This window comes from Podarcis raffonei, chromosome 7 (genome assembly GCF_027172205.1).
Source record: "Podarcis raffonei isolate rPodRaf1 chromosome 7, rPodRaf1.pri, whole genome shotgun sequence".
Classification (NCBI taxonomy): domain Eukaryota; kingdom Metazoa; phylum Chordata; class Lepidosauria; order Squamata; family Lacertidae; genus Podarcis; species Podarcis raffonei.
Window position 1 is genome coordinate 3286871 of NC_070608.1, and position 17487 is coordinate 3304357.

General features: G+C 49.1%; 2 protein-coding genes across 5 annotated transcripts; one reads left to right on the plus strand and one right to left on the minus strand.

Moving 5' to 3' along the window:
• The first annotated feature begins 307 nt into the window (after positions 1 to 307).
• TIGD5 (tigger transposable element derived 5) lies at positions 308 to 3894 on the plus strand. Its single transcript, XM_053395145.1, has one exon. It carries the CDS (start codon positions 953 to 955, stop codon positions 2861 to 2863), a length of 1911 nt encoding a protein of 636 aa, XP_053251120.1. The 5' UTR covers positions 308 to 952; the 3' UTR covers positions 2864 to 3894.
• Positions 3895 to 6207: 2313 nt separating this feature from the next.
• On the minus strand, positions 6208 to 17443 carry PYCR3 (pyrroline-5-carboxylate reductase 3). Of its 4 annotated transcripts, none has more exons than XM_053395148.1 (7): positions 17242 to 17443; positions 13829 to 14128; positions 12975 to 13039; positions 12055 to 12234; positions 8595 to 8807; positions 7931 to 8023; positions 6208 to 6686 (listed from the first exon to the last, which is right to left on the minus strand). In XM_053395148.1, the coding sequence occupies exons 1-7, from the start codon at positions 17396 to 17398 to the stop codon at positions 6504 to 6506; spliced, it is 1191 nt and encodes a 396-aa protein (XP_053251123.1). In that variant the 5' UTR covers positions 17399 to 17443; the 3' UTR covers positions 6208 to 6503. The 4 variants fall into 4 exon arrangements, with proteins under 4 accessions (XP_053251123.1, XP_053251124.1, XP_053251126.1 ...); XM_053395149.1 differs by having other exon boundaries at positions 13947 to 14128; positions 17232 to 17441; XM_053395151.1 differs by having other exon boundaries at positions 13947 to 14128; positions 17242 to 17439.
• Positions 17444 to 17487: the final 44 nt, after the last annotated feature.

A 17487-nucleotide genomic window follows, 5' to 3' on the forward strand; every position in this document is an offset into this window, starting at 1 on the left:
ACCCCTTCTCGACTCCCCCCCCCGTGAGAAGAAATGGTCTCTACTCACGCAATAACCGTTAGGTGAGTGGAGGGAAACGGTACTTTTTTTGAGGGGGGGGAATCCGAGAGGAAGAACCAGCAGCTGCTCCGCTCCGCGCGGTCTCCGCCTGAGGAAAGAGAGAAGGCACGCGCCGCGCGGGGGGTTCTGGGAACGCGGCTGCTCGGGGCGCGCCATCCCCGCTTGGAAATGGGGGGGAGGGAATGGGTGCAAGGAGAGGAAAAGGAGGAAGTTGGAGAGCCGCGGAGCAAATGGAGTCATGAATGGTTTTTTTGGGGGAGGATTAATAATCTTACTAGTGGTCAACAATATCCAGGTGAAGTTAATCCGTTTTCTTTTCTTTTCTTCCCCCCCTACCAGAGGTGTCGTCAATGGAATAGCCCGGTTCAGTGAAAGTAGGTGGGGGGGGAGTGAAAAGGCAAAACAGGATGACGGCAGCGTGAGGCTTTTAGCTTCTTTTTAGAAAGATAATTTTTGTTAGGTTTTTTTTAAGGCAACATATCCGCTGAAACAGACTTGCGGATTTTAGAAGGCAGAAATCCCAGTTTCTTTCACTGGACTATCCCCCCCCGGATTCGACGGGTTGGAACGATCCAAAAGAGATGGTGAGAGAGTCCAACAGACCGCAAAACATGGGGGAGAGCAGCGGAGGAGAGGAAGATTCCATGGAGAGAAGAGGGTGGGGGGGACGGAAAGGCAGCTGTCCCGCGGCGCATGCGCCTTCTGGGCCGGCCTGCCCTATCGGAAGGCGAGAGAGGCTGAGAAGACAAAGGCGGCCGCTCCGCCCCTCCCTCGCTTTTCAGCTCTCCCCGGATATAACGCGCCCCGCTTTTCCCGCGCTCCCCCACCACAATAAGCCTCCCTCTCGCTTGTTTGGGACACTTCTTCAGGGGGGCTTTGAAAGGAGCCCGCCATGGCAGGGGGGCAAGGTGCCCTCCTCCCTGCAGTGGAAGGGATCGGGGCCCCAGGCAGCCCTGGGGGAGACCAGGCCTCCCCCATGAAACAGCCACCAGCGTCAGGTGAGCCTGCAGGCTCCTCGCGCCGGCCCTGCGGCAAGCCTGACGACGACCTTGCGAGGCGGGGCCCCCGTGCCGCCCCATCTTCCCCACTGCCGGCGTCCAAGATGGCCTTCCGGCGGGCCTACTCCATCAAGGACAAGCTGCAAGCCATCGAGCGTGTGAAGAGGGGCGAGCGGCAGGCCTCAGTGTGCCGGGACTTCGGGGTCCCCGGCGGCACCCTCCGCGGCTGGCTGAAGGACGAAAGCAAGCTGCGCTGGTTCCTGGACCAGTTAGGGGGCGAGGTGGGCACGCACCGCAAGAAGATGCGCCTGGCCAACGAGGAGGAGATCGACCGCGCCGTCTACACGTGGTTCCTCGCCTTGCGCCAGCACGGCGTGCCGCTCTCCGGACCGGCCATCCAGGCCCAGGCCGAAGCCTTTGCCCGGCAAATCTACGGGCCCGAGTGCACCTTCAAGGCCAGCCACGGGTGGTTCTGGCGGTGGCAGAAGCGTCACGGCATTTCCAGCCAACGCGAGGGGGGCGGCTTAGGTGCGGCGGGCGACACGCCTGCCCTCCGAGCCGAAGCGGACGCCGCTTCCCCCTGCTCGGCCTTCTCCGACCATACCCGGCCACCCACGGCTGCTGCGCCACCAGATGAAGGCGGCTACAGCGACGACCAAATCTACAACGCTAACATCACCGGGCTTTATTGGAAGCTGCTGCCTAGCCAGGCCCGACTGCTGCAGCCTCTCCCATCGTGGGCGGGAGACGGGGTCACAGTCCTGCTCGCCGCAAATCTAACCGGCTCCCATAAGCTGAAGCCGCTGGTGGTGGGAGGCCTGCAGGACCCTCCTTGCCTCCGGTGCCGCAAGAGGGAGACGCTCCCGGCTTGCTACCGCTACAGCCCCCAGGCCCGGCTGGGCCGCTCCCTGCTGCAGATTTGGTTCTTTGACGATTTCGTGCCTAGCGTGAAGCGCTTTTTGCGCCGCAGCTGCCTCCCGCAGAAAGCCGTCCTCCTGCTCAGCTGCCCCTCCGCGCACCCCGAGGAGTCGCCCCAACTTCAAACTCCGGACGGGTCTATCCGAGCGCTCTTCCTTTCCAAGGCGGCAGGAGGGTCTTTGGGAGGCAGAGGCCGGATTTTGCCGCCTCTGGAACAGGGCGTCGTGTCGGCGTTCAAGCTACTGTACAAGCGGGAGTTGTTGCGCTTGGCCGTGGCGTGCCTAGCGAGAGGAGCAGCCGTGGGGGAGTCCGAAAAACCTGGCGGAGAACTGGACTTTGGCCGCTCTTTTCTCCTGGAGGATATGCTCTGCCTAGCTGGCCTGTCTTGGGATCTCATCCCGACTGGATCCATTGAGAAATGTTGGCTGCTTGGCCTGCGTGCAGCCTTTGAGCCCCACTCTGGAGGGGAAGAGGAGGAGTCCGGAGAGGCCTCTGCAGGTGTGGACAACCTGGACTTTGCTGACCTCGTACACCTGGCTGCCCTTACCTGCAAGCGCCTGTCTCCAGAGGAAGTGGCCGATTGGCTCCACTTAGATGATGTCATTCCGGACACAGAGGAAGGGGAAGGCGAGGAGGAGGAAGAAACAGTTGGGACAAGAGATGGTGGAGGTGGCGGGAGTGATGGAATGGGAGATACTCCGCTGCCCACTGCCCGGGAAGCAATACAAGGCCTGCAGAAGGCCTTGCGCTGGCTGGAGAGCCAGGATCCCCAGGAAGTTGGGACGCTGAAGGTGGTCCAGCTCCGGTCCTTCATCAGCATGGCGCAAAGGCTGCAGAAGGCAGCTGAACCCGACTCATGGCAAGGCGGCTCAAAGCAAAACAGCTAACTAGATTATTGCACTCACCTACATATCTGGTGGAAGTGTTTACTCTTTATGCAGCAATAGGGGATGGCGCCTTGTGCCCACTAGGAGGTGCAAATATGGCACAATCAGGGCAGAACAGGAGAGTTCCTTCCCCCTCCCTATGAGCATTGGGGTGAGGCTGTTAAAGGGGCTTGACTCCCCAAGTTCTGGGGGTTGAAAGAAGTGGCTATTAACAGCAGAGAGGCAGGAGGGGTACCTCTGCTCCCTGAACCGTTTGCTCAGGGTGCAATTCTTGCCAGTTCCCTCTGGTGGAACCACATGGACTTCCTTCTTACTTAGAATTTATGCATGGCGGAGGTTTCCTTTCAAACAGTCTACACATGGTAAAATTAAAGACTTGTCCTGTCCAGCAGACAGGTTGAAAAAGTTGTCCCAAGGTGGAGACAATCTCACTGCAAGTTCAAAGAGGTTCGGGGGGAGGGATGGTCCCTGCAAAAGGAGTGGGGAGTTTGCAGTGGTTTTCCAGTGTCAAACAAAAGATTGAGGTGTAAGTTGGCCATGTAGGCATACTTGAATAGAAAAGGGAATGCGCAGAAGTACAGGAGAGGGCTCTCGAATTCAAATGTTACCTAAAAAGCAGAGTTGTGTATGAAAGGAGCAGAGCCGTGCAATGGGAAGAGCGCCTAGGCAGGAGTATAGTACTCCCTGATTTTATGCCATCCACAGCATCAGAACTATTTGGTACCTCTCCTCACCCAGCCACCCTTTTTGTAAGCTTATCACACTTGTTGAAAGGGCTGTTTGCTATTCCCCTCCATATTTCCTCCTGAGTTTCTTGCTTAATCTCCTCTTTTTTTAAAAAACCATGCCTTTCCAAGAAGCACACTGGATCAGGACTGGTGAGATGATCAGGAAGCTTTGGGTGACGTACAGAGAGATGAGGTGGTGCTAACCCTCCATGGGTTCGGAGTTTCTTGGATGCTTTGGAAATAAGAGACCCACCCTGCCTGCCAGCCAAAGAATTAATTTAATAAAGTGAAATGGTACAGCTACTGGTCTCTCACTTGTGAACAGACTTGAACTGGACTTCAGAGACTTGAATTTTCACATCGTGTGTGTGTGTGTGTGTGGAGCTTTTTTGGGGTTAATGCTGTCCTGTTACAGAACTGAAAAAACCCCAAAATGATTCCTGAACATGCTCAATGTGTTCAAGAAGCAGACTCTTTTCCATTTCAGAGTACAGTGGTACCTCGGGTTACATACGCTTCAGGTTACAGACTCTGCTAACCCAGAAATAGTACCTCAGGTTAAGAACTTTACTTCAGGATAGGAACAGAAATTGCGCGCCGACGGCAGAGGGAGTCCCCATTAGCTAAAGTGGTGCTTCAGGTTAAGAACAGTCCTCCAGAACGAATTAAGTTCTTAACCCGAGATACCACTTTACAGCAATTATTGGGAAATAGAGGCCTTTTATTCAATTTACAGTGGTACCTCTGTTTGCAAACGGGATCCGTTCCGGAGCCCAGTTCACAACCTGAGCAGAATGCAACTTGCATCTGCGGGTCACGACTCACCGCTTCTGCGCATGTGTGAGACGTCATTTTGAGCGTTTGCGCATGCGTGAGCGGCGAAACCCGGAAGTAACCCTTTCCGGTACTTCCGGGTCGCAACCTGAAGCAAATGCAACACGAGGTATGACTCTATTGTTTTCCCAGTTCTGTGATAAGAGATTAGCGGTGGGATCCGGTTGTTTTAATGTAATGGATTTATGCCTTTCCTTTTGCACGCTGGCTCCAGTAAGACAGTGGCACACGCACAAACTTTGAATGTAGCACACTTGCCTGGGCCCGATTGGAACCTACGAAAGGAAAAATCCCATCTCCCTTGCACTGTGTGAGCAATGTACAATTTTGGTCCCCTGTGCAGTGTTAGGCTCACGTAGGACAGCTCTAGCTCAGTGGCAGAGCACATCTAGAAAGTCTCAGGCCCCATTCCCAGCCAACCCCAGGAAGAGGTGAGAAAGAACTCTGAAATGGTGCTGCTTTGTCAGTGTAAATATTGATTCAATATATGCTTATACGCGGGTGGCGCTGTGGGTAAAAGCCTCAGTGCCTAGGGCTTGCCAATCGAAAGGTCGGCGGTTCGAATCCCCGCGGCGGGGTGCACTCCCGTTGCTCGGTCCCAGTGCCTGCCAACCTAGCAGTTCGAAAGCACCCCCGGGTGCAAGTAGATAAATAGGGACCGCTTACTGCCGGGAAGGTAAACGGCGTTTCCGTGTGCGGCTCTGGCTCGCCAGAGCAGCGATGTCACGCTGGCCACGTGACCCGGAAGTGTCTCCGGACAGCGCTGGCCCCCGGCCTCTTGAGATGGGCGCACAACCCTAGAGTCTGTCAAGACTGGCCCGTACGGGCAGGGGTACCTTTACCTTTACCTTTTATATGCCCCTAAGGAGCTTCATTGCACTACTGATGGCTGTGAGCCACAAGGGAGAAATGCTTCTGAACGCCCGTTTGCTGGAAGCCACAGGAAGGCTCTTTGTGCTCGGATCCTGCTTACGGGCTTCCCAACAGAGGAGGAATTTGGTTGGCCACTGTGAGAACAGGGTGCTGGACTAGATGTGCCGCTGGACTGATCCAGCAGGCTCTCCTTACGTTCTTATTTAACCAGCCAGCTTCTGGTTCGTCTGCGATTGAAGTTTACTCTGCCAGATGTGTTCCTTTGCTACTTCCATCAACATTCTGTACCAGAAGTGCAGCTTCTTTTAAAGCAGCCTTTCTCAACCTGTGGGTCCCCAGATGTTGTTGAACTACAGATCCCATCACCCCTAGCTAGCAAGGCCAGAGCTCAGGGATGATGGGAGTTGTAGTCCAACATCATCTGGGGACCCACAGGTTGAGAACCGCTGTTTTAAACCGAGGTACAGTGTGAAAACAGGGACACGGGTGGCGCTGTGGTCTAAAGCACTGAGCCTAGGACTTGCCGATCAGAAGGTTGGCGGTTCGAATCCCCGCAACGGGGTGAGCTCCTGTTGCTCAGTCCCAGCTCCTGGCAACCTAGCAGTTCAAAAGCATGTCAAACTGCAAGTAGATAAATAGGTACCGCTCTGGCAGGAAGGTAAACAGCGTTTCCGTACGCTGCTCTGGTTTTGCCAGAAGTGGCTTAGTCATGCTGGCCACATGACCCGGAAGCTGTACGCCGGCTCCCTTGACCAGTAAAGGGAGATGAGCGCCACAACCCCAGAGTTGGCCACAACTGGACCTAATGGTCAGGGGTCCCTTTACCTTTTACAGTGCAAAAGGCTCGTTTCTGCTAGTGCTTGTACGCTCAGGTAACATTGGTACATAATGACACAAGAGAAGCTAACATGTCGCTAGGAAGCCTGAAGTTGGGTGTGTTTAATAATATTGAGGGCTTGGAAAGAGATGATTGTCACTGGTGTGGATTCTTCCCTTGCTGTTGAGTCATGCGGCGGGGTGTGTGTGTGAGAGAAAATCCCATGAGTGTCAGTCTTCCAAAGAAAAAACACTGCATTGTGAAGTTCACACGTGCAACAGCTCCAGGCCATCTGCCCCAGAATTCCTCCAGGTGGTTCTCTATCCTGATCCCACGCATAAGATGTGGGGGCCTCCATCACCAAGGCCACCACATGCCCACCCCCCTCTTATCGCTTGCCCATTGTCTGAGCGCGGCAGGTGGCTGCCTCCACAGCGTTCATGACAGTAGAGCGAAGAGACCCCTTTTCCAGCTCATGCAAGGCGTAGATGGTTGTTCCCCCTGGGGTGCAAACAGCACTTCTCAGAACCGCTGGGTGCTCCCCTGTTTCAAGGATCATTCTTCCTGCTCCCTGGAAGACAACAAATACAGTTTCAGATACGATGATGGGGGTGGGGTGGGGGGAGTGGATGGCGCCTTGCCTTTCCATGCAAGGAACCAAAGTTCAGATCACTGCTCAATCACAGACAGTGTTAGAAACTCAGATATATAATCTAATTGCCAAATGGCACCTTAAACCTAGGTTATGGTCGCCACAATGGAATGACTAGGCTCTGGGTCTCCCCGCCCCACCCTGCAATGGGGTTGTTTGTTATTAACGTAATTTTCATTTCTATACAGTGGTACCTCGGGTTACACACGCTTCAGGTTACAGACTCCGCTAACCCAGAAATATTACCTCGGGTTAAGAACTTTGCTTCAGGATGAGAACAGAAATCGTGCTCTGGCGGCGCAGCGACAGCAGGAGGCCCCATTAGCTAAAGTGGTGCTTCAGGTTAAGAACAGTTTCAGGTTAAGAACGGACCTACACAACAAATTAAGTACTTAACCCGAGGTACCACTGTACTGCTTTATACAGTCATACCTCATGTTACGTCCGCTTCATGTTACGTTCTTTCAGGTTACGTCCCGCAGTGACCCGGAAGTACCTGAAAGGGTTACTTCCGGGTTTTGCCGTTCGAGCATGCGCAGAAGCGGTGAATCGCAATCCGTGCGTGCGCAGACGCACCGCTGCGAGTTGCGTTCTTTTCATGTTGTGAACGGGCCTCCGGAACGGATCCTGTTCGCAACCAGAGGTACCACTGCATTTTAAATAGCAAATCTCAAAGCAGTTTACAACAATGAAAATATCAAATTAAAAAGAATCCAGAAGAAATTCAAGCTTCGAGGAAAGAATTATAGATCCTTAGCTCGGTCTGTAGAGCATGTAACTCTTAATACCAGGGTTATGGGTTCAAGATCTAGGTTAGGCAAAAGATCCCTGTGTTGGAGGATGATTGCAGGGTCTGGGTTGGTTCCTATAGAGAGAGGCGGTCCTTGAAGTATTGCAACCCTGAGCGGTTTAACCAGCACTTTGAACTGGGCCCAAAACCTACAGTAATTGGCAGCCCTTGCAGTTCGGCTGCAAACCATCTTGCCCCAGTGAGCAACCTGGCTGCTGAATTCTGAACCAGGTGAAGTTTCTGAACTGTCTTCAGAGGCATCCCTACACAGAACACATTGCAATCATTTAAACCTAGAGGTTACCAAGGGAGATTATCGAGGGATGGGATGGTGGAGGGACGGAGGAGGTTAGCAGGAATCACAGCTCCTTACCAAGAGGGTCTGTGCAGCAATCTTCTGGGCCATAGCCCCCGGCATCCCCATCTTTACGGCTCCTTCCGCCAATGCTTCAGCAAACATGTATGCCTGTGGCGATGGGAAGAGAATAAAGAAGAGGAAACAGTTACCAGACCTTCTAATAATATTAGAATAATCACTTTCTGGAGTTCAAAGGCTTTATTCATGCAGGAACTATTTACGGCATGAGGAGATGAGAGAGCAAAAGTAGCAGGCATCTTGGTCTCAACAAGTGGGGAGACAAAATAAACAATATGCCTCCGCTTTTAGGGGTAGAGTTAACTTAGACAAAGCAAAGATTATAAGCAAGTGCTGTCTAGGTTGCTAGACAAACAGTGCGGTTTAAACTAACACATACATTGACTTGAAGCTCAAGGCAAGGGTTAGCTAACCTTTGCTTGGCTAATCTGAATATGATGTTGGACTCCAACTTTCATCATCCCCACTGGCATGCCAAAGCGATAAGATGATGGGGAGCTGTACTCTAGCAACGGCTGAAGGTCCAGTGGGCAGCCATGCACAATAGGCGACCCCGAACATAGAAAGGCCAAGACAAGAACTGCAGAATATGTGTTTAAGCCCAATGCCATGCCTACTATTTAAGAGGCCACTTGCAGACCCAACAAAAAAGGTAGCTCACATAGGCAACGCCGCTGCCGCTCAGCCCTGTGTGGATGTCGATGTAGGATTCAGGGCCCTCTTCACACAGCCCGCTATGAGACAGCAGCCTCTTCAGCAGGGCCACATCCTCTTCCTCAGCGCAGGTGCCCTGAGCCAGAACGATGGCACCCGACTGGACCATGCAGGGAATGTTGGGCATGATCCGCAGCACTTTGGTCCCAGCCGGAAGCAGCTGTGGAACCCCAGAAAAGCAGAAGAGGGAACATGCATTTAGAGTTGCAAGCAGAGAAACCAGAGGCCTTTCTCCTGGGCATAGTCGGCCAATTGGTGCCAAAGAAGGATAGAACTTTTTTTATGTATGCAACAACAGCAGCAAGAATACTTATAGCAAAGCACTGGAAGACGCAAGACCTACCCACTCTGGAAGAATGGCAGACGAAGCTGATTGACTGTATGGGATTGGCAGAAATGACTGGCAGAATCCGCGACCAGGGAGAAGAGTCGGCAGAAGAAGATTGGAAGAAATTTAAGGACTATTTAAAGAAATACTGTAACATTACTGAATTTTGAAGGGAGTTGGATTGAAATTAATGGTTCCTAGCTGCTATGGTAAAAGAATATGGAAGAAATGTTTTTTCTTTTTCTCTTGTTTTAATAAGGTTTAAGTTACAATAATTTAAGAAGCTGAATAGAGAATAAGGGGTTAATTAAGTGCGAAGTTAGGAGATCAGGATTTGCTGGATAAATAATCTGATCTAGAAAACAAGAAGGGGAGGTTCGAGGAAGTCAAAGGACAAGGGTTTGGAAACTAGGTTTTGAAAACTATGTGTTTTTAATATTGTCTTTTTTCTTTGTGCTTTTTTTCTCTTCTTTTTGTTTGTATAAAATGGAAAATCTTAATAAATATTTATAAAAAAAAATAGAGTTGCAAGCAGGGATGCTTTTCCTAACATTTAGCCACTACCCACAAGGACTGAGCTTAAGCTGCAACATTCTGCAGGGATTCCTTGCATTCGGAACAGGTTGTTTAATGAGATGTTGTTTAAGCTGAGTGGATAATGTGATTACCACCTAGAAGTTATGGGGAATTTAAGGCAGTGGTTTCCCAATGTTTTAGGGCCACAACCCCCTTGGTTCCATAAACTGATCACCAGTGCCCCCTATCCTATTAAAACATTCAGAACAGCAGCCAGCGTGACCCACTAAGATAATCACAGAAGCATAGAATTGTAGGGCTGGGAGGGCCACGAGGGTCATCTAGCCCCCTTCAATGCAGGAATATTTTGCCCAACGTGGGGCTCGGACCCACAACCCTGAGATTAAGAACCTCTTGCTCTACTGACTGAGCTCTCTAAAACTGAAAACCATACGGTAATTGCTCAATTTATTCAAAATCCAATTAAAACTGTTTGGTTTAATTAACTGGACGAAACAGATGAACTTAGTCCGGCGATGGCAACTTTTCAAAGCCTGATACTCATTTCCCCCTGCCACCCCTTGCCTCTTAGCACCCCCCCCCCCAAGTAACCCCAATCCCCCCCAGTACCGCCCACTTTGGGAACCACTGATCTCATAGAATCATAGAGTTGGAAGAGACCACAAGGGCCATCGAGTCCAACCCCCTGCCAAGCAGGAAACACCATCAGAGCACTCCTGACATATGGTTGTCAAGCCTCTGCTTAAAGACCTCCAAAGAAGGAGACTCCACCACACTCCTTGGCAGCAAATTCCACTGTCGAACAGCTCTTACTGTCAGGAAGTTCTTCCTAATGTTGAGGTGGAATCTTCTTTCTTGTAGTTTGGATCCATTGCTCCGTGTCCGCTTCTCTGGAGCAGCAGAAAACAACCTTTCTCCCTCCTCTATGTGACATCCTTTTATATATTTGAACATGGCTTTCATATCACTCCTTAACCTCCTCTTCTCCAGGCTAAACATGCCCAGCTCCCTTAGCCGTTCCTCATAAGGCATCGTTTCCAGGCCTTTGACCATTTTGGTTGCCCTCCTCTGGACACGTTCCAGTTTGTCAGTGTCCTTCTTGAACTGTGGTGCCCAGAACTGGACACAGTACTCCAGGTGAGGTCTGACCAGAGCAGAATACAGTGGCACTATTACTTCCCTTGATCTAGATGCTATACTCCTATTGATGCAGCCCAGAATTGCATTGGCTTTTTTAGCTGCCGCGTCACACTGTTGGCTCATGTCAAGTTTGTGGTCAACCAAGACTCCTAGATCCTTTTCACATGTACTGCTCTCAAGCCAGGTGTCACCCATCTTGCATGTGTGCCTCTCATTTTTTTTGCCCAAGGGTTGTGTCCAACCAAGTTTTACTCTGAGCGAACCCATTGAAATTAACTATCCTTCAGACAATCCTTTGCAGTATGAATTTCCTTTTTAACCAACATGTATTCTCTTATGCTTCTTGATGGATTTTTTCCCTTACATGTTGCAAACCGCCTCAATATGTTTATTTTTATTTTTTTAATGAAAGTGCAGATTACAACTAAATAAAGTAAATAATGGGCCCAGGTTAGTCATGCGCCTTCATTTCAGTGGATCTCTTCTGAGTAGGACTAGCACTGGCCTACAAGAGGAATTACCGACCTTGAATGAGTGGAGAATGAAACTTATGGACTATGCAGAACTGGATAAAATGACTGGAAAAATCAGATACCAGAAAGATCACAAATTCATCGAGGACTGGAGAAAGTTTACGGATTATCTGAAAACCATATGTGATGAACAGACAACGCTAGTGGGTTTTAAGGAGGCTTTGTGAAAATACAAGGTATATTGTAAAAAAGAAACAGAGATGGAAGGTTAATATTAAATTGGCAATATCATACAGAAAATGCGTGAAGATAAGAAAAATGGATGATTGAGGGTGGTGCCGGTGGAAGTTTAAAAAACAGCAAATATGTAATTATGGTTGCATGAATTATTTGTAAAAGAAAAACTTAATAAAAATTTATATATATATATATATATATATATATATATATATATATATATATATATATAAAGGACTAGCACTGGCCTTCTCTGCTAACAGAGATTCTGTTTAAACTGCAGGTGCCAAGGCTTTGACATGATTGTGTGCAAAACCTGAGATGCTCCAGTGAGCTGTAGCCTCACCTGCACATACCAGGTAGCGGCGGCATTAATAATAAAATAAAATAATAATAATAATAAATAATAATAATAATAAATAATAATAATAATAATTTATTATTATTTATACCCCACCCATCTGGCTGGGTTTCCCCAGCCACTCTGGGCAGCTTCCAACAAAATATTAAAATACAATGGTCTGTTAAGCATTAAAAGCTTCCCTACACTTTTACAATCACGTTCCAGCCCAAAGCAAATTCAATGGAGAGTACAGTGATGATTGGGCTGCAAGGTTCACTAACACCCTACTTCACCACGCTGGGTGTGCCTCTGGGGATGGGCCCGTGGACTTGCTCCTCTAAGAACTCACCTCTTCCAAGGCCTGCAGTGTGACTCCAGCTGCCATGGAGACGACAACGTGTTTTTTGGTGACCGCAGATGCGATCTCTCGCAGAACCGTGGGGAGTACATGGGGCTTGGTAGCCAGGAATACGATGGTGCAGTTCTCCAGAATCTCCAGGTTAGAGTGCGTCGTCTTGCACTCAAAGGTCTTTATTCAAAAGAGAAATCACAAGGTAAGAACATTGGAACTTCATGCCCTGCAGGTGGATCAGACCATAGGCCTATCCAGCTCAGAATCCTGTTTCTGACAGTGGTCGAGCACATGGCTCTAGGAAAGCCACAACTGCGACGAGTGCAACAGCGCACACAGCTGCCCCACTCATATGCTCTGGCTAACTGGTGTTTAGACACTCAGTGATGTGGGGCAGAACATTTCCCAGTGCTTAATTTCCCCATGGATCAACAGATCTGAATTGCTCATTTTTAAATTTAACTTTGATTGAATTTTCAAATTTTTGCAAGCTGACTTCAAATTAAATTGCAACGTCATTTCGTGTATTGACTTCCCTCCCATGCCTCCAGAATGGTTTTGTTCATACCCTTTTCTACTGCATTATAGATAAAACACTTGTCTATTACAGAAATCCCTCTAATACATTTACTTTGTCATTTTACTTCCACTGCTCCTATCTCAAATCCTGCCCGCGATTAAATTGGACTATAGTGCTTTTCCCTAATTCTATAAGAATTTCATCATTTCAATCTCTTAATATTGCTGTCAGTTTGTCATTTCAACATAGTCCATTACTTTTAAAAGCCATTCCTCGTTTGTTAGAATGAATTCCCCTTTTCAAGCCATCCAAGTTAGTGGCCGCCACTGAACGGATGGCCTTTAGCATTTCACGGCCCTTTTGATTCAGGTCCTGTTGACATTTGGCCTTCACTTACCTGGAACTTGTCCAGGTTCCTGTTGGACGGAGCACTAGCAAAGATGTTCACTGCCGGGACTTCTCCTGCGAGAGATGGGGAGAAAGAAAGCTTGGCTGAATGTACGGCACCTTATGCTTTGCCCAAACACAAGCCCAGCAGAAGAAAGACCACTCTGTTTTTGCAAGCTGTCTTCAACCTCATCATTTTGCAAGCTGTCTTCAACTTCATATCTAAGTAATAGTCAGAATGGACTCATCTGCAGCTCACAAAACTCTCTGGAAAAACACTCATTCCCCACTATTGACAAAGGTGGACAAGGTTTGGACCATGAGCAGATTCCAGAGTGCACAACTGAAAAGCCTCTGACATCTTCGCCTCTTTGGGGGGAAAAAGGAAACCTCCTTAGAGGATTTCCCTTCTGCAATCTCAAGGAACTTGGGCTCCAAGTGGCTCAGGGCAGGGGTGCACAACCTGTTGCCTTCCAGGTGTGCAAGACTCTACCTGCCATCTTCCCTAACCATTGGAACGGAAAGGAGTTGGGAGCCCAACAACATATAGAAGACATCTGGAGGCAGCCCTGTTTAGGGAAGCTTTTAATGTTTTGCTGCGGTTTCATAATTTGTTGGGAACCACCCAGAGTAGCTGGCAATCCAGTCAAATGGGCAGCATATAAATATATTGTTATTATTAATCCAAACCCTGCTTCCCTGGCTTAGACGGTGAGGATTAATCTATCTGTGAAAGTGTGTCCACACTATGCTAGCTATGTATCTGTGAAAGCTAACTAAAACTATGCTAGCTAACTAAAACACTGTAGTAGTTCATCCTTTGCTAAAAAAACTCTCCAGACCCCTAAGAATATCAGCATTTACCGTCTGGTCTCCAACTTTCCGTTTTTGAACAAGATGCTTGGGTGTGTGGTGATGACCCTACTCCAGGACTTCCCGGGAGAGGGAGATTATCTTCAGCCATTTTAGTCTGGTTTCCAACCTGGTTTGGGGACTGAAACTGCCTCGGTCGCCCTGGTGGATGATTGATGCTGGATGCTGGACCCGGACAGAACGTCCCTGTTCTTTCCGATGGCGTCCTGAGCCACTTTCGGTGCCATCGGCCCTGCTGTCCTTCCTGGGATGGGGTTTCTGGGTGCCGTAATAAAGAGACTCCGGCTTTTCCTGGAGGGCAGATTCCAGAAGGTAGTTCCGAGGGCCAGCCCCTGCTTCACACTTTTGTTTTCGGGTGTCCCCAAAAAATTCCACCTTGCCCTCTACCTACCCAACATCGACATCAAACCCACACATAAAGAGAATCTAGAGTTTTGGAGTTCACAGATGGCACACAGCTCTGGCTCTTCTTCCCATCTCAGTCCAGGGAAGCTGTAGAGGTCCTGAACCACCGCGTGAATTAATAATAATAATAATAATAATAATAATAATAATAATAATAATAATTTATTTATACCCCACCCATCTGGCTGAGTTTCCCCAGCCACTCTGGGCGGCTCTCAATCGAGTGTTAAAAACAATACAGCATTAAATATTAAAACCTTCCCTAAACAGGGCTGCCTTCAGATGTCTTTTAAAGATAAGATAGCTGCTTATTTCCTTCACACCTGAAGGGAGGGCGTTCCACAGGGCGGGCGCCACTACCAAGAAGGCTCTGGACTGGATGCAGATGAACAAGCTGAAACTCAGACTGTACAAGACAGGTGTGTTCTCGCCAGGGGGTGATAGGGTTACACTCCCCCTGAAAGATGGGGCTTGCCGTTTTGGTGTGTTCCTGGACACAGCTCTGCCCCTGTTGGTCAGGCGGCAGCTGTGGTCAGGAGCGCCTTGCTGCAGCAACCAATTATGGAAGGCTCCTGGAGTGGTCAGACCCAGCCACGGTGACCTATGCATTTATGACATGCAGATAGGGGTCATGAGATTACAGTAAATGATCTCTTTCAGCTTCTGCCTTCTGGAAGAAGGTACAGGGTTATAAAGACTAAGACTAGCCGCCTGAGAAACAGTTTCTACTCAAATGCGATTTTGGGTTTAAACGCAGTGTAAGGAGTCTGTAAAGGGACACGGGTGGTGCTGTGGGTTAAACCACAGAGCCTAGGACTTGCCGCTCAGAAGGTCAGCGGTTCGAATCCCCACGACGGGGTGAGCTCCCGTTGCTCGGTCCCTGCTCCTGCCAACCTAGCAGTTCAAAAGCACGTCAAAGTGCAAGTAGATCCGGTGAGAAGGTAAATGGCGTTTCCGTGCGCTGCTCTGGTTCGCCAGAAGCGGCTTAGGCATGCTGGCCACATGACCCGGAAGCTGTACGCCGGCTCCCTTGGCCAATAAAGCGAGATGAGCGCCACAACCCCGGAGTCGTCCGCGACTGGACCTAATGGTCAGGGGTCCCTTTACCTTTAAGGAGTCTGTATGGGAGTATATTGTATTTAAAAATGGGGTATCAGAGTTTTTAGGGGCTGACCAGGTTGGGATAGCAGGCTTGTTGGGTTTTGAATGTCTTATGTAGATTTTTCAATTTTGTTGTTCTGTATGGGACAATGACAATAAAGATTATCGTATCATATAGTAAACAAACTCTATATGTGACTGCCCATGGAGTATGTTTGGAATTTTGGAAACCCCTCCTGGCACATAATGCCTTTCAGGTCCATGTTTCTGCTTGGTGCTACCAGCTGCTGGTCATTTTCCATGTGCAATTAGAAGTCCTGCTTATCCTCTTGACTCTGCAACTGGCATGCTGTTAGCCAAGTTTCCCCTGCATAACTTTCCAGGCAATTTGGCACTTCCATGGGACAGGATTTAGTTGGGGGTTTGTGCACAGGGTGTTACGTGCTACAAGGAACAAGGAAGGGAATCATCAAAGACAGATGAGTATCTTTCCATGAGCCGGAGTAATTTTCCACAATGGATGTAAAGCAATAAAAAGCTCAGTTACATTCGGTTACAAAACTTTCCCCCACCTTCCATTCTGGGACACAATTTGCAATACACTTACTCTGAAGTAAGCCCCACCTATTTTGCAGCCCAGAACTAGATAACTGAAAGATGTTACTGAGCTACTGTTTATAAAACACACAATTCTGTATTGCTTAATACACAAGGAGGTTGTTGTTACTCAAGTTTTGTCATGTCTGAAGGCCTTGGAAAAATTCTTCCGCTTGGAGGTATTTCACAGGACAAAGTATGGCCTAAGGGTGGGGGGGACTCCACTTGCCACTTCTAAAAAAAACCCTCCTCTGAACCCGTAACTGAAATGGGCTTTTGGTATTTTAGGGTCAGTTTAGTTATATTTTCCCATTCACTGTTCTATATTACCTATTCTACTTGCAATCTTCAACTACAATCCTGTAGCACTTTCTCAGAGTAAGCCCCATTAGACTCATGGAACTTAAACCTACATAGGTTTACACTGTGCTGTAAAATTAAATGAACTGGCTACCAATGCTATTAAGCTGCAGAAGGCTAGGCTCTGAATACTCAATTCCATGCAAAAACAGAAGTCCTGAAGCACACAGACTTGTAAATCTGTACATAGTGAGATTTTTTAGATTGTTTAGGGAAGCTGTTAATGTTTGATGTTTTAATGTGTTTTTAATATTCTGTAGGAAGCCGCCCAGAGTGACTGGGGAGGCCTGGCCAGATGGGCAGGGAATAAATAATATATAAATTATTAGTTTACCCATCTAATGCAACATTATCTGACTTGGGTGTGGGGAACCTTTGGCCCATGTGGTGTCGTGGAACTATAACTCCCATCACTCCCGGCTTTTGGCTATGCTGGCTGAGGCTGATGAGAACTGTAGTTCAGCACCATCTGCAAAACCAATATTCCAGCACACCTGAACTAGCTTGGCAGCAGAGACCTCACCATCTTCTACGCAGCAAACTTTTTCAGCAGTGGGCTGGTCCACTGTCTCTCAGACCTTGTGGGGGGCTGAACTAAATGGGGGGGAGGTGAACGAATTCCTATGCCCCACAAATAACCCAGACATGCATTTTAAATTAAAGGACACATTCTACTCACGTAAAAAACCGCTGATTTAGCCTGTCTTTCAACCTACGCCCTTTGCACTATGCAACAGATCCGCCACCTTTGGCCCCCTCATCACTTACAGCAGGTTTACTCAAAAGCAAGCCTCATTTGCAATCCGATGGCGTTCCTTTTTCCTACAAGGGGTTTTTAAGATCCAAGCCCCCTCCTGATTTGGGCTTTTTCTAGGATTTTGTGCATGCAGGAGATTTCCCCTCCCCCCACAACACACCTTGCCTCCCCTACCTGCCCTTACCTGCCAGCAGGATCGCCTGGGCCACAGCGCTGGCCATGCGCCCCGCCCCGATGAAGCCCACACGCAGCTCCCGTAGCTTCTCCATCTCCGCAACCTGCCACGGACCGGCCGGATTGTCCCTTTTATTAACCTCCTCCTGAAGAGCTGAACTCATCATACCCACGTGGCCCGGCCCAGAGTCCGCCCTCCGCTCGAGCCAGGGAGCCAATCAAGCCGCGCCGCTCCTCCCCGCGCGGTGAGCGCGAA